At 34.1% G+C, this 22,149-nt stretch overlaps 2 protein-coding genes across 2 annotated transcripts; both read left to right on the forward strand.

Annotated features, from left to right (window-relative positions):
• The first annotated feature begins 5,927 nt into the window (after positions 1-5,927).
• LOC107821829 (IQ domain-containing protein IQM3-like) lies at positions 5,928-11,593 on the forward strand. The gene is made up of 9 exons (XM_016648289.2): positions 5,928-6,268; positions 7,131-7,245; positions 7,368-7,433; positions 7,529-7,617; positions 8,340-8,427; positions 8,725-8,871; positions 8,960-9,052; positions 9,642-9,743; positions 10,496-11,593. Exons 1-9 carry the CDS (start codon positions 6,021-6,023, stop codon positions 10,910-10,912), a joined length of 1,365 nt encoding a protein of 454 aa, XP_016503775.2. The 5' UTR covers positions 5,928-6,020; the 3' UTR covers positions 10,913-11,593.
• Positions 11,594-14,161: 2,568 nt separating this feature from the next.
• Positions 14,162-14,662, forward strand: LOC107821828 (uncharacterized). Its single transcript, XM_016648288.2, has 2 exons — positions 14,162-14,206; positions 14,288-14,662. Exons 1-2 carry the CDS (start codon positions 14,162-14,164, stop codon positions 14,660-14,662), a joined length of 420 nt encoding a protein of 139 aa, XP_016503774.2.
• The last annotated feature ends 7,487 nt before the right edge of the window (positions 14,663-22,149 follow it).

Consider the following 22,149-nt stretch of genomic DNA (forward strand, 5'->3'; position numbering starts at 1 on the left):
CAAATAAGGAAAGGGGTCATTCTTTTTGGCACAGACTAAAAAGGAAATAGGTTCACATAAATTGAAACGGATGGAGTACTAAATGTTTAGTTTTTTTAGCATAAACGGGCCTAGTTCATTTGATGTGAACTCTAACTTACCACTCTAGTCACGTAGAGGCAATTTTCGAATTAAACAAGTTTTTAAATAATATTAATATTATATATTTTTTCTTATTCTCATTGAATTCATTTGACGTGAACTCTAACTTACCACTCTAGTCACGTAGAGGTAATTTTCGAGTTAAACATGTTTTTAAATAATATTAATATTATATTTTTTTCTTATTCTTATTGAATTCATTTGACGTGAACTCTAACTTACCACTCTAGTCACGTAGAGGCAATTTTCGAGTTAAACAAGTCTTTAAATAATATTAATATTATATTTTTTTCTTATTCTCATTGAGTTCATTTGACGTGAACTCTAACTTACCACTCTAGTCACGTAGAGGCAATTTTCGAGTTAAACAAGTCTCTATCTTTTCCCATTCAACTCTCACTCTTCAAAGTAGGGGTATAAAAAGAAAATCGATAAACCGCACTAAATCGATAATCCGAGTCAAATCATTTTTATTTATCATAATCGATAAATTGCACTAATACCTTCTGGAAGTTCATACTGAAATTTGATAGCATTTGGAGTTGATTTGAGGTGATTGAGATCGAAATTTTCAGCCGAAAATCGAAAAAGAACACAACTACCCAATAGTATACTGCTAAGGTATACAATATGATGTAGGAGTATATAGCTATATTGCAACAGTATACTATTATAGTTTACAATATACTGCAACGATATATTGTAATAATCGAAGAAGAACACAGTTACCTAACAGTATACCGCTACAATATACAATATACTATTATAGTATACAATATATTTGTTATAGTATACTGTAACAATATGCAATATACCGTAATAATATGTTGTAATAGTATACAATATACTATATTAATATACCTATTGCCCGTAAATTCACTTGCCTTTTCCCTTTTAATTTGCTTTAGGCTTTTACCCAGCGTGAGGGCCAAATTAAAAATGCCAAAAAAATTTATAGTATGCTATAAAATGTAACGGTATACTCTTACAATTAGATCCTTTTAGAATTTTTTGAAATTTTTATTGACAAGTAATATTATTTCAGTTTAATAATTGAATTAAACTTTTTTTTAACTCTTTGCGTACAATTGTATACCTTGTTGGTATAGCTATATACTATACTGGTATCATATGTTAGTTAATACTTTTGGTTGTATTAGCTACATTTAATTGGTACATAATTTGATTTTTCTTTAGTAATAATATTAAAAAAAAAGAATAATAAAAAATAGTGAAAACAGTAAACGAAATTAGATTATGGATAGAAATAGAATATAAAAAGAAGAAGTTAAAAGAAATTAGAAATGGAAAAAAGAAAAAAAAGAGAAGAAAACGAGAAAAAAGAAAAGGAAAAAAAGAAGAAGCATAGAAATAAAAAAGAATTGGAGAATAAAAAAAAATTCCTCACAAAACTACTATGGGTAGGAAATATAATTAGTTTATGAATAGAAAAATAAATGGATAGACAAAGATTAAATAATTTTATTTTTGTGGGTAACTGTGTCAAAACTCCTTCAGTAAATGAATCTCTTTTTATTTCTCTTGCAACTTATGTATCTTAAGACCATGGCCTAAAGTTCTTTTTTGAGCAAACTGAAAATATTATCAGAAAGCGTTTGACCATGATCTAAAATGTTATAAGTTATTGCAAATATTATACCATAGTTTAATATTTTCTAATTAAACTTAATTATTTGAGACATTACACCTGAGTCTAAAGTTGTCTGAAAGGAGTAGTTTTTAAATGACTATATTTGTACGATTTCTTAAAATAGAAACTAAATCTTAACAATAACCTAAAAGGGAATACTTACGTAAATCGACCATGTAAATAATAGCTCCACAAGAGAAAAATTGAGTCACTTCACACCTTATCCAATATTTTTCACTATTAAAAAATACGAATTAGCAACAGACAAATTTTATAGCTAAAAAACAAATTAATCCTCTTGAGCGACATATTAGCGATAGACAGTGGCGGAGCCACTCATTGGCAAGGGAGTCAATTGACACCCCTTCGTCCGGAAATTTTACCGTATAGATAGGTTAAATATTTTATTTTTATGTATATATACTACCTGTTGACTCCCCTTAATTTCTTCATATTCTTATTTATTTATATTTTGACTTCCCTTAGTAAAAATTGTGGCTCCGCCACTAGCGATAAATATTAAAAATATTTGTTAGCTACGAGCAATTTAGTGATAAATTAGTGATCAAGTTTGTAGTTAATTCCAATTTTTTTTTTGTAATGTTTATTTTTCTCTTTAATATGGTAACGTGCCCGCTGAACCTAGCTAACCACCTGTCACATGCAACTACCTTTCCTCCTCATCTAAATCCTACTATTATTAGTAGTTTAGTAACTAGCATATTAAAAGCACATTCATGGCCTATTCATAGATTTCGGGACCTAACTTAGTATGGGTAGGAGAAGAAAAATGAGACCAATTATTAAATCATGCTGGATAGTTCAGCAGTCACTTTTCGAATTTAAATCTCATAAACCTTGAATTCAATGATCTCTCATTGTTTCAACTGTTTATTTTAAGTTTTCTTTGTCCTTTATGGCCTATGTTAGGGGTGTTCAAACCGAACCGAAAAATCGGACCAAATTAAAAAATCAAATCAAACCGATTAAAAATCCGACTAGGTTTGATTTAACTTGGTTTGGTATTGAGTAAAAAAACCCGAACCAAACCGTCATATAAATATATAAATTTTATTTATATTTTTAAGACTTTATAGTGAATTTTCTTTAGAAAATGTAGAAATATTTGGGATCCTCTCATGTATTAACCTTGAAAGCGTAAATTAACGAAAAATTATTATTAGACGACTAAGAAAATAACTATCATGTGTTACTAAAAAAATTCTCCCATTAGAATATATTAATAGATCATATGTTTGTCAATTTTTTTTCATATTTACTAAACATATATTCACTTATCAAAGCTTTATCTATAATTTTAACAAAGTAAGATTGAAATAATATTCATGTAACAAAAAAATCCGAAAACACGAAAAACCCGACAAAACCGAACCAATCCAAACCGATATAGTTGGTTTGGTTCGATTTTGATAAAAACCGAACCAACCCGGTCCATGTACACCCCTAGCCTATGTTATAACTGTCGTCAAAGAGTGTATCAGAATAAAGAGGATTTCTTTATCCTTCATTACAATTTTAGATTGATTTCTGAAAAGAATTTCTTGATAAAAAGCACTTCCCCTCTTGTAATCGTTATATCTTACAAATAAATTTACCAGACTAGTGAATTTTACATTTAAAATCTGGTCACACCCAACTCTAGTCCTAAAAAGAATAAGCGGTCACTGTAAATATAATTCGGTCTAAGAGTGTGGGGTCGAATCCCACAGAAAATTAAGGTTTAGTTACAACTGTTCACTATCACCAAGAAGATAAGCTTGAACAATTCCTAAGTTATAAATATTAAGAATTTTGTGTCTAACTAATTAACTAACAAATTAAAATAGTAAATTAACAACTAAAGATACTAAGAGTTGGAGACAAGATTAAGGAGGTAGAGTTATGATTTTCCCAATCGTTGGAATCCTTTTCGCTACGTCTCCTATAATTTTGCCTAATTATTCTCTAATGATCGTGAATATTTCAGGTGTGTAATTCCCTCCCGAGCAACTACAGCAATTTACTAGACATATTATCCCGAACTACGCTACCTGGCACAATCTTACCGCTCCCTATGACCACGTCAAGACTTTGTTATTCCTAAACCCACATTTACACCTGCCGTATTGATTCCTCATGTACGTTAGGAGTGACGTTGTTCAACAACTACCTAAATATGCACCATTTCCCAAGAAATACATAATAAATATGCACATTCAATTGATGGTCATTCAATCAACAGAAATAAGCACGTAGTTGAACAAGTAAAGAAATTCAAAGGCTAAATTATATTCAAACTTAACAAGAATTCATTCTCCAAAAGGTTTATCAAAACTCTAAATAATAAATTAGCTACTCACAGTAGTATGTGCAAATACAACACTAAAATTCATAACCAACAATAAAAATAGGAAGAAGAAAGGAAAAACTTGTGGTTGAATCTTCCTCTTTGCTCATAGTGTATTCTTGCCTCCAAAGGTGTTGTGTAACCCTAAAGTAGTGTCTCCTCCTCCAAAGTTATGTAAAAAGTATATTTATAGTGTATTTATATGACTTAAGTAGGGTGGAAGGTTGTCCAATGCAATCCAAAATCAGATAAAAAGAGAACTGGAGGGCGCGTCAACTTTCGTGCAGCGCGCGACCACAAACGAGCTCCCAGCTCTTTTAGTTTTTTTCTACGAAGCAATTTGCGCCTTTGCCATACTTCACTATTTTATCGCTGCTGCCTCATCTGGCACGTCTGCCCTCGCGCGACGCATGAGCATAGGCGAGCTCCCAATTTTGCTCCCTTACTTCTGTTTTGCAATAATTCTTCTTCTTTTACTCTACTTTCATCTGAACTCGTTCATACACATAAAAATACATAATGAACATAATTCACTTTAAAAATCATGTAACTTTTCGTAACTCACACAAAAAATAGTATGTAAACATACTAAAAACATACACTTTCCATCATTTATCAAAACCATACAAAAGAAATAAAAAAGGAATGATAGTGCTCTTGGTTCATTAGTTATTGGTCAATTTTGATTTTTGTTCTTTTGATATATGACTCTAACAAATTTAAATTTAACCTAATTAAACTGTATATTTTTGGTCCATATATAAAGAAAATGTGCTATATTTGAACTATTTTAAAAATTATATTACCGTCAAATATGAAGTGATACTACAAACTTAACATAACAAATGAGTAATTAAGTGGTGAAACATTTAATAATTATGGTAAATTCTTGAATATTCACAAGAAAATGGATAAAAATGCATTTTTCAAAGGTCAAATGCGATCGATCAAATATTACAAGGACGAAAGTTAGGGTTTAAATGGCCGTTTGGTTGGAACATCGTATAAGTTAGATATCCCACCTTCCATATAGGATAACTAATCTACCATTTTAGTACAAAATAGCATAAAAAAACTAATAAATACCCATAATCAATATACCTCTGTTTTATCCCGAGATTGTTATACCTTATTTCACCAACCAAACGAGTTATTAACCCGAAAAAAGAAAAAAGAAAAAACACTTTCATCCTCAATTTTATTTACAGTTTGTTTGGATGATTGTTATGTATCATTTTATAATGTATAGTATTGTATTGTGTTGTATTGTGTCATTAATTTGATGTATATAATATTTGGATGTATTGTATTATTTTTCGTCGTTTCATGATGTCATGTACCAGCAATATCAAAAATAAACTTGTAAGGTACGAAATATAATTATTATATAAAAAGGTAAGATAAAGGATAAAATAGGATTATTTAATAACATGTAAGGGCAAGATGAGAGGAAAAAATAAGAGAATAACGCAACCGGACCAAATCGGTCATTCCATGAGGTGGTACTTTTCGTCGTTAGATAACGATGAATTTAACGATACGATACAATAAAATTTAAGTGACAATTAAAACAAACATTATATTTAAAGTAACAATAGGACAAAATACATTGTGTTACGTCCCTCCAAACAAGCTGTTAGCCCACCAACAGTGCGTGGAGTTGACTAAATATTGTTTTCCCCCCAAAGGTGTGACAGCACTGACAGGTGGACTGACCAGCAAAATCCCATCGATAACCACGTATAGTATGTGCATTAATGGGAACTGTCTGAATACTGAATAATACTTCTCCTCTCTCTAGACTCTTTCTCTCTAGCAATCTTCTTATAGCTACACTTGTAATTCTCCTGTTCAGTCTCAATCTTCAAGCTTTGTTGTTTAATGGAAGTGAAAACTCACGCTCTTTCTGCTTTTGATTTCAACTCTCAGCCTCCGTACAACTCCTATATAGAACAATCGGAGCTCCGTGCTTCCGATATTTTGAGCTCCGACATGTCCGCTTCTTCCAATGACGGGGAATATTGCGAGCGGTCTGTTTCAAATGCTGCCATGAAAGTGCAGAAGGTTTACAGGAGTTACCGCACGCGGCGCATGTTAGCGGACTCTGCCGTCGTTGCTGAAGTACTCTGGTATTGCTCAATAACGATAAACCTGTACACGATTTTTTTATAAATTTTCGTCTATTATAACAGTGTCTTCTGTATTTCGTCTATTATTTGTTCATTTTATTTTATGTAAGTGGATCAGTTTGAGATGAGCTTTATTACTTAAGGGAGCATATGGTCTAGATTTTAATGTCAACTTGCTTGTGATTGAGGCGTAATAGATGTTGTCTCTATATCTGCCTAAGCCTTGGATCGCTAGCATGCCGCGGGTTCGACTGAACTAGTAACTTTGGTCCATACCCTTTATCTAATAAAATCCATTAAAAAATGCACAAATTATTAAGTTAGAACCTAATAACTTAAAAAGACTAGAATTCCAAATCCCTTAGCTTCAAATTATGGCTCCGCCTCTGCCGGCATCTATGCTGGTGGAAGGTAGCAAGTACTCGATGGAATAATTGAAGTGTGCACAAGCTAACTCGGACTCCAAGATCATCAAAATTGAAAATAAAAATGTATTTCAATAACACTCTAAAAGGATTAATCATGTGTCGTTTACTGTGTTATTCTGTGATGAGCCTGATAAGACATATTAATTGTCGTCGTCATCTATTATTATGCTCTGTCTTACACTGAAAGGGATGATAGTAATTATTTCAGATTTTCAATAGCACTCTAACAGGAGTAATCATGTATATTAATTTGTGTTCTTTACTGTGTTATTCTGTGATGAACTTGATGAGGCATAGTAATTGTTGTCGTCTATTATTAACTCTGTCTACTCTGAAAGGGAGGGTAGTAATTATTTCAACAGCACTCTAAAAAGGAGTAATCATAGAATATTAATTTGTGTTCTTTACTCTGTTATTATGTGATGAACTTGAAGGTGGCAAGCCATAGATTATGCTCGATTGAATCACAGTACAATTTCTTTCTTCAATTTCTTGAAACCAGAAACGGCATCTTCCCGGTGGAATCGCATAAGCTTAAATGCTTCCAAGGTATTTTTAATTGTTACTACATCTTTATTTCCGATCATATTTTGTTTCGGTAATCTAACAACTTCAGGCAGTTTCTGAAGAAGAAGAAGTGAAAACTTTAATTGGATTTACGTATTGTTCAGGTTGGTAAGGGTCTGTCAAAAGATGCCAAAGCTCAGAAATTGGCATTTCAACACTGGATTGAAGCAGTGAGTCACTGTACCTTTCTGGCTTCCATTTTCCCAATTTAATTTGTTAATTTTTGTAATTTTCCTTTTTTGACGTTGGTATTGTTGCACTATAGATTGACCCACGCCATCGTTATGGGCATAACTTGCATATTTATTATGAAGAATGGTGTAAAACTGACTCTGGTCAGCCCTTCTTCTTTTGGTAAGAATTTTGACATTGTCTATTCTCCGGGAAAAAATCATTGTTTAAGAATTTTCCTATTATTTAACCATATACTGTTAGAGAAAAGCTTTTCGTTTTTTAACTTTTTTCGTAATAAGTGAAAAAGCTTTTCTCTAATTGTGTATGGTCGAAAAAGTTCTCCCGAAATATTAATAAAATGGACCTTCGGCCTAACTTAACCCCAAAAGTTAGCTCAGGGATGAGAATTGTCTAACACAATATAAGGATACAACAACCCATAAGTTCACTTATTCAAGTACAATTATCTAGACATATGAATTTAGACACATATTCACTTGATATTTTAACTCGAAATTCTTTTAGTTTTTGCATTTGAAACAAATGCCAGAATCAAAACTGTTTTTTTGATTTCCATTCATAGCGATTTGATAAAATCAAAATAAGTGCAAATCTGTTCCAAGATTAGCTAATGCTTCTAACCCAAGAGGAAATACCGTAAAGTTTTAAGTTTTAAAGGAAATTGGAGAATTCTTTTGCTATACCTTGGTGAAATCTTCTTATTTTACATTAATACGAAGTTCAAGAACATTCTGCATTATTGGCTTCTCTATTATCCGGTGCAGTTTCTTTGCCATATGGATTAGACAACATGTATTTTTCTGTGAAGCTATTTATAAGATGTACGACTCCTAATGGATGTTATGTAAGGTTACTAAGAAGTTTGTGAAATAAAACTGCAGGTTGGATCTTGGAGATGGCAAAAAGGTTGATCTCAAAGAATGTCCGAGATCTAAGCTTCAGAAGCAAAGTATCAAGTACCTTGGACCTGTATGTGTTGAATCTTTTGTTACTTACGCTCTGAGTATGACAAATCCTAATGTCAATCATTAGTTATAACAGACAACTGGCTTGAATACTTGTATGGACTCTGTTACTCTTTAGTCTTCATGATAGATATTAGCACCATTTTACACTATCTGATATGAATATAGTTCTTTTGCATGTTCAAGTAGCCCATTTTTGTCCCCTAAGTGAAGCTATTAACTTCTGCATTATCCGTTAGTCGCACTGCCTGGTATTAGCGTGCAGTTACTGATTGTTTCCTCCTAATATTTCTTTAATCAGCAAGAAAGAGAACATTATGAATATATCGTTGTTGAAGGGAGAATTGTGCATGCAAAAACTGGAAATCTTCTTGATACTACTAAAGGGTTGCCAGGGGCAAAGTGGATTTTTGTGATGGCCACGTCAAAAAGACTCTATGCTGGTGAAGTGAGTGGTAAAATAGTTACTCTATAAATGCTTTTTGATGATTATCCTTATTATTCTTAGTAAAGTTTGATTTTGTAATGTTTATCAGAAAAAGAAAGGAATGTTTCATCATTCCAGCTTTCTTGCTGGTGGGGCTACTTCAGCGGCTGGAAGACTAGTGGTAGAGGATGGAAGAGTTATGGTATATCACTTTCTGTTATCTCAATTGTGTCTATCATCTCAATTTTACTCTCTCAACTGTTTGTGGAAGTAGTTAAGGGCGTATTTTTCAGATCAAACTGATTAAGTAGTTTCCATTTCCTTTCGTCACACTTTTTGTCTGACTAGGTCACCAATCTAAGCGGGCTACTGCCAAATGCTCCACTCATACTTTCTCAAACGTGAAAATACTTGCTTATGGCTGTGAAAATATTCAGTTATTAATGGCTGATGTTTTTAAAATCATCCTAATTGATCAATATTTTTCATCACGAATAAAACCACCATACCCAACGATACTACCTTTTGACTTCTGTGGAAATTCTTTTCATGATCTTACAGTACACCCTGGCTTATAGAGATGAAACTTTAGAAGAAGAAAATTGTTTACCTTTTTGTCTTACCCATTACATAAATGTATTCAGCTGCTTTATTTGCAAAATGAATGGTGTGAAATAAAAAGGAAATGTCACCTGAATTCTCTGCATGCAACTACAAAGCGAAATCTAAGTTGCTTTTTACAATCATTTGCTTGGAACTGTGCTGTATTCGTAACATTTTATTCTTTTCAGTCTATTTCAGCATATAGTGGACATTATCGGCCAACGGAAGATAGACTTGATAGCTTTTTATCATTTCTCAATGAAAATGGGGTCAACCTGGATGAAGTCGAGGTTAGTGAAGCTTTTTGTGCCTATTGTCACTTACTCCTTTTGGTACCTAATGTTTCAGAGCCCTGAACAATCAGATTTTTGGTAATTAAGAAATTAATTTTAGGACTGTATCAATGAAATAGAAAAGTTAATCTAGGAGTGAAGCCAGGCTTCAGATCACTGGGATTATTCTCCTTTGCCCAAAAACAGATAAAAAGGGGGGAAAAGGAATGTTGATCTTAAGGATAGGATTCAACCCCCTCTTGCTCTTCTTTAGCACTGAATAATATCACATATAAGTGCTTCTGTGCTATTTTATTCTTCAGACGTGCTGTAGCCTAGCTAGTTCTTCTTTTCTTTTCCTTGTGTTCCAGTCCCTAATCTAATGTAAGTCTTTTGTTTTTCTTCTTTGTCCTCTGCGTATTTCTCTTTGATTTGAAAGACAAAAGGGCAGCCGGTGCACTAAGCTCCCGTTATGCGTGGGGTCCGGGTAAGTGCCGGACCACAAGGGTCTATTATATACAGTCTTACCCTGCATTTCGGCTATTTCCGCGGCTTGAACCCGTGACCTCCCGGTGACATAGCAGCAACTTTACCAATTACGCCAAGATTCCCCTTTGATTTGAGAGACGTGTTGCTTAATCAAATTTCAATTAGTCTATGTCTGCTTACCTTACTGTCTACTTTGCATTTGATTTTACTTTGTCTTTTTTCATGATAACTTGTTCACTTTTAGACTATTATAATCCATCTCATTTCTTATCTATCATCAGATAGGGAAGGCAAATGAAGCCTATGAAAGCTATGATGATGGGATGTCTATTGAAAGTGGCTCAGCATATGAATGTTCAGCTCTATCAGATTCTGCTTCTCAAGTTGATTTTCCAAAGGAAGAGGAAGAAAGCCTTCCCTTGGAATCAGCTGGAAATCTGGTAGCTCAAACGAGTAAGTATAACCGATCGCTCTCAGGTGGTCTTCAGATCCCAATAGCAGATATGCCAAAGACTGCAATACTGCGAAGGATGCATTCCGAGAAGTCCAAGAAGTCGTATCACCTGGGGCATCAACTTTCCGTGTCGTGGTCAACAGGTGCTGGACCAAGAATTGGCTGTGTTGCTGACTTCCCTGCTGAGCTAAGATGGCAGGCCTTGGAACTGACTAACCTCTCACCTAGACCTTGTTCTGTATGATCAACTCCCAGGGCAATTCGTACTCTTGTTTAACTTGCAGCTTATCCCTCTTCACTTCTTGGAAATAACATCATAACTCTTCTCGAACCTAGCTTCCTGCTAAAAGTATTCCGTAGCCGTGTGTAGCGAGTGCAAAGGCCTTGTTCTTCTGCTTATTCTATCAGCTGCTATTTCTAGTGCACTTCTGCTCATCCTCCCTCCAACTTCCACCTTGCTTTTAAAATCTCTCTTGGGTCGATGTTGCCTCAGAAGTCAAGTGATCTGATTATCTCACCTAACGAGACGTCTAATGCTTTCAAAATCGTGGTTAGTTGAATGATAAGATATCTGCATATAGAATCTGCATTGTTGGCTCTTTGAACCAGCTGATGGATCGGGCGCACACTTTATCCTGGCAAATAAACTGGTGTTTAAAACTTTTTCTTCAAACCAATGACTTTTCTTTCTTCGCATTGGCGTCAGGGACAATGGATGTGAAAATAACACAGAATACGTCACTTGAGAATAGCCTCACACTGCAGGATCACGCCAATATAGAGTCCAGGGTCTTCTCTTATTTGGCTAGAGAATTGTTAGGGATATAGTAGATATGCCCTAGATCCAATATCATATTTGATGATTTGAACATATTTTTGTGAACATTATTTGATATAAAAATGTATGGCATCTGATATTCTTTTATCATAGTTATTATTAATTGTTTGATTAATTTGATAAGGTCCTTGATTAAATTTTGAGATTTTTCATCGTGATAGAGATCATGATAATGAGAGCAAAGTCTCTTACAATTTAATCTAAATTTGTTCTTGATCGTAGGATTATTAACTTGGACATTAGTAATCCGGTTAGACCAATATTTATGTGATCGTCTTTATGGGATAAAGATTAGTTGATCTCATTAACTAAATCACATAGATAGATGATGCATATAGAGATATGATTATTGAACCGACTCATTGGATAATTCCTAATGATTAGAATTACCATAAACTGTCAATAGGATATTCTCTTGAAGAATATGATGTAAAAGTTTCTTTTGACCGAGATCATCATAGTAATTGACAAGTTATTTATTGTGTTTTGATACCAGACACCTATGGCCCTAGGGCGATAGTTGAAAGGATATTGGGCATGATTAAATACTTGTAGAATTAGTGATGGATCAAGATGGAATCTATCAACTCTTGGTAATGAGTTTAAGCTCCGTGTTGTCATGAATTATAAACGACCAAATTAAGACCTTGACCAGGGCAATTGAATGAAAAAAAGAAATGAGTTTCTTAGGTCATTCAATGGTCGATTGTATTTGACATGAACACATAGTTGGTCGCATATTAGGATTTGACAGTTGAACCATATCCTAGGGTGATCCAGAGCTATAAGGACAGAAGGAATTGCTACATTAATCTTCCACTGGTTCTTGAGAGTAAATTGTATACTTCATTCTATCCGGTCGTTAAGGAGTATTGCTAGACGCCACCCTTGATTAGTATATTGATGTGATCAATTTACTACCGGTTTAGTATTGAACCTATGGGGTCGCACACTTACGAGTGTTCTGATCTTTGCTAAAGGATTAATTAACTTATTATTTGATAATTAAATTAATGAATTTAAATTAGTCAAATAAATTTAGTTACTAGTCCAAAAGAAATATTATTATATTTTTTGCTAGCACAAAGGATATAATAAATATTATGAACAAATTGAAGTTTTCTATTTGGAATAGAAAATTAAATTACAAATTGCATTCCCATTTGATATGGAATTTGTATTTTCTTTAATAGGAAAATCTTGCAAATTGAAAAAGTCCATAAAGGATGCATTCAAGAAAATACTAATCCAATTTTGAATTGGATTAGCAAAATTTTCAAAGTCCAATACGCCGCCTACCTATAAGAATGGATTATGATTTTTTAATATAAAAATCATTGAACGTGGCCTACCTATGAGAATGGATTATGTTTTTTTTTAATATAAAATTATTGAAAAGTCCAATTGGAAAAGAGTTGATAGCAAGGATCAGTCTCGGTGTGGATACACATAGAGTCTTCGCACTATCGAAGAAATTTTGAAACGAGACTCTCTTCACCAGGTACGTCTTAGATCTGATCTATTGACATGTAAATAAATTTTAAACATAAAAAGATCTGCCTAGGATTGTTATTGTCTTCCGCTGCGTGTTACGAACACCTCTATGCAATCCTACAGTGGTATCAGAGCCGTGGTTTATTGTGTCTTGTGCAATAGTCAAATCGTTTGAATGTTGCTATTATTTTATTGTGGATAAATTATGCATTCATATAACTATTGAGATAGTTCATAACTTGCATTTGAAATTTTGTATTAGATACAATGGGAATTTATAATAGGTTACATGATTCTATGATTATTTTAATTGTTATTAGTTCATGAGATGTTAATTAATAACAATATTCTAGCATGAATTCTTTATGTAATATATATAAGATAAACATGTTAGAGGATGTTGAATTTCGTTTTTATGTCATGTGCTTGTTCATTACATAATTTTAAATTATTTATTACATGTGATGTAAATTAATTTAGGACTAAGCATGTAGACAACTTGAACTAAATTCACATGCTATAAAAGATTTGATTTTCATGTTATTAAAAATTATTTTAGTAACAATTCCCTCTTACTAAAAATTTGAGTTCTTGAATAATAAAATATAAGATATTTTTTATAGAGCTATCCATCAAAGTAAATAATTTTACTTACTTCTTGTTTATAAGGAGCGGCCTGACAACCAGGAGACTTATAGTTCGAGAATATGTTAAAATTATATATTTTCATTAGATGTATGAATTGAAAGAATTATTCAATTTTACACTAGAAACTTGGACTACCCGGGGAGTATAAAATTTAATAAGTTCTTTGTTGTCATGATGGTTGAACTCAACTATGCCAATAGGATCGACCTGACTACCAGGGGACTATTTGACATAGAGCTATTTAAGAAGGTTGTATAGGGATACAATTGGTAAGAGTACTTACCTTTAAAATATATGTGAGAAACGACTTGACTTCCAAAGGGCTCATACATATTGTTAAAGGATTTCTTTACTCCACTAACAAGAATAAAGATTTCGTAAACTATAATGAGGGTAAATAGTTTAAAATAATTAGTGAAAATATCATATAGATAAAAGTCCATGTCTTTATGATATATGCAAATATGTTCTTATATTATTGTCTTTTCTTTTCTATATTTTATATTTCTCAATATGTCTGCTATATCACTACGTGGAATACTTGAGACCAACAAGTTGGTAGGACCAAACTTTGATGATTGGTACAGAAATTTGAGAATTGTTCTCATGCATGAAAAGCTTATTCATGTGATCGATAAGCCTGCCAAGGAAGTCCCAGATGAGAATGATGATGATGCCACCAAGATTTATCAGAAATACTTGGAAGAATGTCTTACTACCAAATGCATCATTCTCGCTTCTATGAATTCTGAACTACAGAGGAAACATCAGGATATGGATCCAACTGCAATCATTGAACATCTTAAGAAGATGTTTGGTACACAAAGCAGGACAGCTAGATACCAGCTATCTAAGGCTTTATTTGTATCCAAATTGACTGGAAACTCTCCAGTTGGACCCTATGTCAATCGTATGATTGATCCTATTGAAGAACTTGAGAAGTTGGGGTGCAAACTGGGTAAAGAGCTTTCTCAAGATTTGATCTTGCAGTCACTATCAGAATTCTTTTCATAATTTGTTATTAATTTCAATATGAATAAAATGGATTGTGATCTTCATGAGATGCTCAACATGCTGATTGATTATGAGAATCAACTTGCATCTGAGAAGAAGAAGAAAGGAACTGTCATGTTGGTTGGAAACTCTTCTAAGAAGAAGGGTAAGAGTAAAATTAAACCCAAGAAGAAACCTATTGCGCCTAAGGGTGGTGTGACCAAACTCAAAGGCAAAAGAGGCAAAGCCGACCAATCTGACGCTGAGTGTTTCCACTGTAAGAAGATATGACATTGGAAGAGAAACTGCCCGGAGTATCTTGTAACTCTAAATGATAAGAAACAAGGTAAGACTCAACTGAAAAATGATTTCAAAGTTTCTTTAACTACTACTGATGTTTCATTGTGGGTATTAGATACTGGCAGTGGTTATAACATCTGCAATATGTTGCAGGGGTTCCAAATAAGTAGAAGGTTAAAGAAAGGAGAAGTTAATCTACAAGTTGGAAATGGTGCAAAAGTTGCGGCCATAGCTGTAGGATCAATTTCTTTAATAATGCCTACGGGCAAAGTACTTATGTTGGATGATTGTTATTACGTTCCTAAATTTGTTTCGAACATAATTTCAGCTTCTATGTTAGATAAATGTGTTTTTCACATAAATATAGGTAATGGTATTTGCTCTATTTATTATGGTGATAATTTATATGTGAATGGCTATCTCCAACATGATGTTTATGTCTTACCTAATATGAATGTTAATTCAATTATGCATGTTTCAAGTCTTATGAGAAAAAGAGATGATCAAGTAAATCATAGTTACCTTTGGCATTGTAGGCTTGGTCATATTGGAGAGAAAAGAATTAACAAGTTGTACAAGGAAGGGTACCTTGACAAATATGATTTTGAATCATATCCAACTTGTGAATCTTGTCTCAAAGGAAAAATGACCAAATCTCCATTTACTGGAAGTGGAGAAAGAGCTTCTGAATTATTGGGACTAATTCATAAAGATGTTTGTGGGCCCATGAATATTCAAGCTAGAGGTGGATATTCTTACTTCATCACTTTCACTGATAATATGTCAAGATATGGATTTGTGTATCTTATGAAATACAAGTCTGAATCTTTTGAAATGTTCAAAAGGTTCCGTAGTGAAGTTGAGAAGCAAACTGGTAAAAGTATCAAAATACTAAGGTCTGATAGAGGAGGAGAATATCTTAGTGAAGATTTTACCAGATATCTCAAAGAGAATGGGATTCTCTCACAGTGGACACCTCCAGGAACACCACAACACAATGGTGTGTCTGAAAGGAGAAATCGAACCTTATTAGATATGGTAAGATTTATGATGGGGTTCACTGATCTTCTAATAAATTTTTGGGGATATGCTTTGGAAGCAGCAACATACTTACTTAATAAAGTTCCCAATAAGTCAGTCTCTACAACACCATACGAGATATTGAAAGGATGTAAGTCTAACCTTAAACATATTAAAGTTTTGGGTTGTCCAACTTATGTTAAGAAACTCCTGTCTGATAAACTTGACTCAAGATCTAATAAATGTAGGTTCATTGGGTACCCCAAGGAAATAATGAGATATTATTTCTATCACCCTTCTGACCATAAAGTGTTTGTGGCTAGAGGAGCAGCCTTTTTGGAAAGGGAATTTCTTTTAGAAGGAAATTATAATGGAGAAATAGAACTTGATGAAGTTCAAGAAACTAATGAATCAACACAATATAAAGATCATGATACCCAAGTTGAAGAACCTTTATTGAATGTTTTGAAATTGCCAAGGAAGTTGCCATCTTCAACGATTGAAGTTCAAGAACTAAATGAAGTTCAAGAACTAAATGAATTTCAAGAACAGGTTAATGAACCAGTTCCAAACCAAATTAAACAACAACCAAATCCAGCACAAGGTGAACATGTTGTACAAGTACCTCTTAGAAGGTCTACACGAGAACGTCATGTACCAACTAGATTAAATTTAATGGTACAAGATGATGTATCAAATGAGGTTAATCATAATGATGATGACCCTAAGACCTATGAAGAGGCTATACAAAGTTCTGATTATGAGAAGTGGCAAAAGGCCATGGAATACGAAATAGAATCTATGAAGGAAAATAAAGTATGGACTTTAGTTGAACCTTCAAAGGATATAAAACCTATAGGCTGTAAATGGTTTTTAAGAAAAGATTGGAGCAGACGGAAAGGTGGAAACCTACAAAGCCTGTCTTGTTGCCAAGGGATATCGTCAGAAAGAAGGAGTCGACTATGACGATACTTTCTCTCCCTTGGCAATGCTCAAATCTATTCGGATTTTGCTTGCTGTAGCAGCATACTATGATTATGAAATATGGCAAATGGATGTGAAAACAACTTTCCTTAATGGTGAGCTAGAAGAGGATGTGTACATGACACAACCTGAAGGTTTCACATCTTTATCTGATCATAATAAAATTTATAAGCTACAAAGATCTATTTATGGACTAAAGCAAGCTTCTCGAAGTTGGAATATTCGCTTTAACAAGACAATTGAAAAGTTCAATTTTGTTAGATGCGAAGAAGAACCTTGTGTGTACAAAAAGGTTAGTGTGAGCACAATTATATTCTTAGTATTATATGTTGATGATATATTGCTCATAGGGAATGATATACCGGCATTGCAAAGTACCAAGATTTGGCTATCGGAACAGTTCTCCATGAAAGACTTGGGAGAAACAGCTTATATATTAGGAATAAAGATCTATAGAGATAGATCTAGGAAGCTGCTTGGACTTTCCCAGTCTTTGTACATTGATACCATCTTAAAGAGGCATGTAAGCACGTGATTTTTGACCCTCCCCGAGGATTTTCACATTTCTTTAGCATAAATATGAAATTGGGTCTAATATAGCCATTTTAACTATTTTTACTTTATTTCGTAGCAAAAAGAAAAAAAAACAATCACAAAATATATATATAAATTTTAGTTTATGTATTTCTCATAAACTTGAAAAAAATCAAAAAATGCACTTTATTTTTGTACTTTATATAATTTCGAAAATTACAAAAAAAATATAATTCTATTAAGGTTTTGTAGTCATTTTAATTTGGAAAAAATGCAAAAATATTACTTTATATTTTATCTTTATATAAAAACGAAAATTACAAAAAAAAATAGTTCCATTAATATTTTTGTAGCTATTTTAAATCTTGAAAAAAATATTTAAAAAGATATAGTTTTGTTTAAATACTAGTCTTATTTTTGGTAGTTATTTTGCTTACATAGGACTAGTTAAGCAACGTGTTCATATTTCTCGGGTCCGGGCAAAAGAATAATATTCGGGTTCAAACTACCCGGTTTTAGGCCTAATTTCGGACCTAGCCCATAATAAACCGAGTCCAGGACACATGGGGAACCCCACCGCGCGTGGGGAACATAAGCCTCGAACCCCACCACGCGTGGGGCTCATTTTTCTGGGCAAAGACTATACAAATACACGGACAAAACTTTGAAAGGAGGACTTTGGATTTTTGGAAGAAAACCAAAAAAAAAATCACTGTTCATGCTTCTTCTTCCTCCGTTTGAAGAAGCAAGAGAACCCTATTGTGAAAACAAAGAAAGCAGCCCAACTCCCCGTTGCCTTCCTCACCAGCGAACACCTCCGTTCGACGCCATAACCACCAACCAAACGACACCATAACCACCAGCTGACCCCTCCCCGTCACCTCCACGCCATAACCACCATAACCAACACCCAAACCCACCATTCCTCACGTCCCAAAACGCCATAACCACCATCGTTCCACCTCCCTCAACAACTCCATCACCACCATCAACAAACCACCATTGTTGTCCACCCCGGCTCCTCCCAACTCCGTCGACCACTGCCCACACTCCCAAACACCACCCCGTCACAACCCAACACCACGACCAACAGCTTCCCCCCCCTCGTCGTCAACCTCCAGCCCAGTCCGTCACCTTCCACCACGACCACGACCAACGACAACAACCCATCCAGTCGAACCTCAGGCCTCCTCCTCACCCCAGCCACGAACCAGCAGTAACGCCATTAGCGTTAGCATGCCCAGCTGCCGCCGTTTCTTCGTTATCGTCGCGCAGACCGTCTGAGGTCGTCGTCGGGTTGTGCTCGTGGCTTCCGATCTGATATCGTTGAGTTCGACATCGAGGTTCCGTCATTGGAGAGGTTTCCGATAGTTGTCGAGACAGTTTGGTTGTTGTTCTTGCTTCAAACATGTGCATATACATTTCCAAACTTGTTATATTTGCTTAAATGGAATGAAATAATATGGATTTCCTATGCACTGTTTGTGTATCGGATTTGTTGAATGTCTCTTCCTTTGTTTCATTATTTTAAGTAGCTATTCCGCATTTTGGTTCTTCATACTAAAATTATTGTTATCTACATGCTTGTGTTAAGAGTTGTTTGTACGTATAGTAGTAATGTTAAAATCATAGGAGTAATTTTAATCCCACTGAAAAATATTCGTTTCATCAAATAAGTTTAATCTACAACCCATGACCTCGCAAAGTAGCAAAAAATATAGTTATTTTAGCCTTGTCTCTTTTTCTAAAATAAATAAATAAATAAACAAAAAAAAAACGAGACTAGCTTCGCCAAAAAATAAAAATGTACAGATTGCGGAGCCTTCACAAAATATGTGTATTAAATACTTAGATTCTGGGACGGGCCGTTTAGCAAATTTCGCGGCCCTACCAAAAAATAATAATGCGCTAGTTGCTTTAGGCGCGCCTTTAATAATGTTATCTCCCTAAACTCGGGTGCACATTTATGTGACCCAAATCCAAATCTCAACGGAGTCGAAATATGTCTCTAGTCACGGGCACATTGATTGTGACGTGGCCCGAGATGCATGTCCACGACGTTGCAAATTCCTTTTAAAAAATAAGAATGAGATGAGCCTCGCCGAATAAAAACACAAATTGCGGGGCCCTCAGTAAATACTTGTTTAAAATTACTTAGAATTCAGGAGGGTCGTTTAGCGAATTTCACGGCCTCCGCAAAATAATAACGCGATAGTCTCTTTAAGCGCGTGTTTAATTAAATTACTTTCTTAAACTCGGGTGTGCATTTCATGCGACCCAAATCCAAATCCTAAAACATCAAATAAAATATGTTTCGGATTGTGGGTGCATTTCATGTGACACAGTCCAAAGATATGTTTTAAGCGATGTTCACATTCCTAAAAAATAATGATAATAAAGCGGTAAATGATAAAATTTGCACATGGTTCATAATTGTATTAAAAATCAGATAAATAAGCCGAATATAACAGTTGAGCGACCGTGCTAGAACCACGGAACTCGGGAATGCCTAACACATTCTCCCGGGTTAACAGAATTCCTTATCCGGATTTCTGGTACGCAGACTGTAATATGGAGTCATTCTTTTCCTCGATTCGGGATTAAAATTGGTGACTTGGGACACCCTAAATCTCCCAAGTGGCGACTCTGAAATAATTAAACCAATCCCGTCTCGATTGTCCTTTAATTGGAAAAACTCCCTCGCGCCCCCTCGGGTGCGGAAAAAGGAGGTGTGACAGCTCTGGCGACTCTGCTGGGGAGTAGGACCCAGAACCACTGGTTCAGGGTTAAGAATTCGAGCTTGAAATAATTGTTATTATTTGGCTTTATTTATTATCTGATTTTTACATGTTTGAGCCTAATGTGTTAAATGCTGCTTTTACCGCTTTGATATTATTTGAACTGTATATAAACTGTGCCGAAACCCATATCCTTTCTGAGTTTTCTAAATCATGAAGAAGGGCGTACTTCCTACGACTTCTTTTCTGTATAGTGTCAAATCCCAATTTAGAACGAGGTTCGGATAAGTTGCTAAGCCGGTGAAGCTTCTGTATTCCCGGTACGCTGCCCCCCTCGGCTCGAGCTGTCCGCTCGGGTAAGCCAGGTCTAGAACAAACACCCAGGTTCTGAACTTAGTATAACAAAGCCACATGCCGGATCCCTAGTAGGAACGTTTATTTGCATCATGTGCATTTGACTTAGGGGACTCAACACAGGGGTTGGGTCCGTCTAGGACAAGCAACCTGAAAATAATAGACCAGCTTTTGGCATCCTATGTGCTACATGTTGTATTTAGTCAAGGGCGAATGGGTCATTTGGTCATTTCCAGCATGATGTTATTTTAATCAAAGCATGGGGAACATTTGTGGAATCCAAGAAGCCTTGGAATTCCCTATGTCCCCCACGCTTCATTTTTGGGAAAAGCACCTAGGGAACATTTGTGGAATCCAAGAAGTCTTGGAATTCCCTATGTCCCCCACGCTTCATTTTTGGGAAAAGCACATGGGGAACATTTGCGGAATCCAAGAAGTCTTGAAATTCCCTATGTCCCCCATGCCACATTTTTGAAAATATAATAAATATAAAAAATAAAATATATATGTATATATATAAAAAATCGAAAAAAAAAGATTGTGTATGTTTTCATCATCATCCACAAATTAGAAAATAGTGGAAAATAGGAGAAAATAACAGTGTAGAGATATAACTACTTATTGTTAGAAAAAAAAACAAATGTCCAAGTAGTGTCGAAACTCTGCCGAAATTTTGAGGATATAAAATAATAAAAAAAATATATGTCTTATTAGTTTGTTTTATTAAAGCAAAGGAAAAGTAGAAAAAATAATCATTGTTTTGTCTTATTTTTTTTTCTTTTTTTTTAAAGAAAAAACATTAATAGAAAAGAAAATAGTTTGTCTTGCCATAAAAATGAAAAAAGAGTCTTGTTTTTAAAATATGTGTTATTTATTTGTTTATGAAAATAACAAAATTAAAATAATCCAAAAATATTTTCTCCATTATTGACTTCTTTAGGAAGTCTTTCTAATTGTTTTCAAAAAGAAATAATATAATATAAAATAAAATAAAAAACAAATCCGAAAATACTTTGATTCTTTTTCAAAATTGAAAAGAAAATTCAAAATTCAAAAAACATTTTAAAAGTATTTCTTTTATTAAAGGTAAAATTTCAAAAAAAAAATATTTTCTTCTTCTTCTTTAGAATAAAAAAAAGCAAATGAAATTCAAAAAATATATCTTAGAAGTATTTCTTTCAAAAAAGATTAATCAAAAATCCAAAAAATATACTTCATTTCTTCTTTTAAAGTAGTTCTTTCACAAATTCACAAAAAAGAGGAGTTAGTTCATCTACTTATTCCTTATTGGCCCGAACTACGCGGGTTTGATTCTCACCGGATGTGAGATACGTAGGCAACCCTCATCGGGTCCAACCCCACCTTTTGCAAAAATAGCCAAAAATCAAAAAAAATTTAATCTTGTCATAAATAAGTCGGGTGATGTCCAACCCACCTTTTGCAAAAATAGCCAAAAATCAAAAGTTTTTAATCTTGTCATAAATAAGTCGGGTGATGTCCAACCCACCTTTTGCTAAAACCGCCAAAATCAAATAAATAAAAAATATATGTCAAATTTTAATTTTGACATAGCCGAAT

The sequence above is a fragment of the Nicotiana tabacum genome, chromosome 5, assembly GCF_000715075.1.
Source record: "Nicotiana tabacum cultivar K326 chromosome 5, ASM71507v2, whole genome shotgun sequence".
Taxonomy (NCBI): domain Eukaryota; kingdom Viridiplantae; phylum Streptophyta; class Magnoliopsida; order Solanales; family Solanaceae; genus Nicotiana; species Nicotiana tabacum.

Excerpts from the sequence above, each read along its gene's own strand:
- LOC107821829 (XM_016648289.2), top strand. The coding sequence starts at position 6,021 with ATGGAAGTGAAAACTCACGCTCTTTCTGCTTTTGATTTCAACTCTCAG. Across the intron at positions 8,872-8,959 it reads AAAGACTCTATGCTGGTGAA|AAAAAGAAAGGAATGTTTCA; the intron begins GTGAGTGGTAAA and ends AATGTTTATCAG. Across the intron at positions 9,053-9,641 it reads TAGAGGATGGAAGAGTTATG|TCTATTTCAGCATATAGTGG; the intron begins GTATATCACTTT and ends TATTCTTTTCAG.
- LOC107821828 (XM_016648288.2), top strand. The coding sequence starts at position 14,162 with ATGTCTGCTATATCACTACGTGGAATACTTGAGACCAACAAGTTG. Across the intron at positions 14,207-14,287 it reads TACTTGAGACCAACAAGTTG|CCTGCCAAGGAAGTCCCAGA; the intron begins GTAGGACCAAAC and ends GTGATCGATAAG.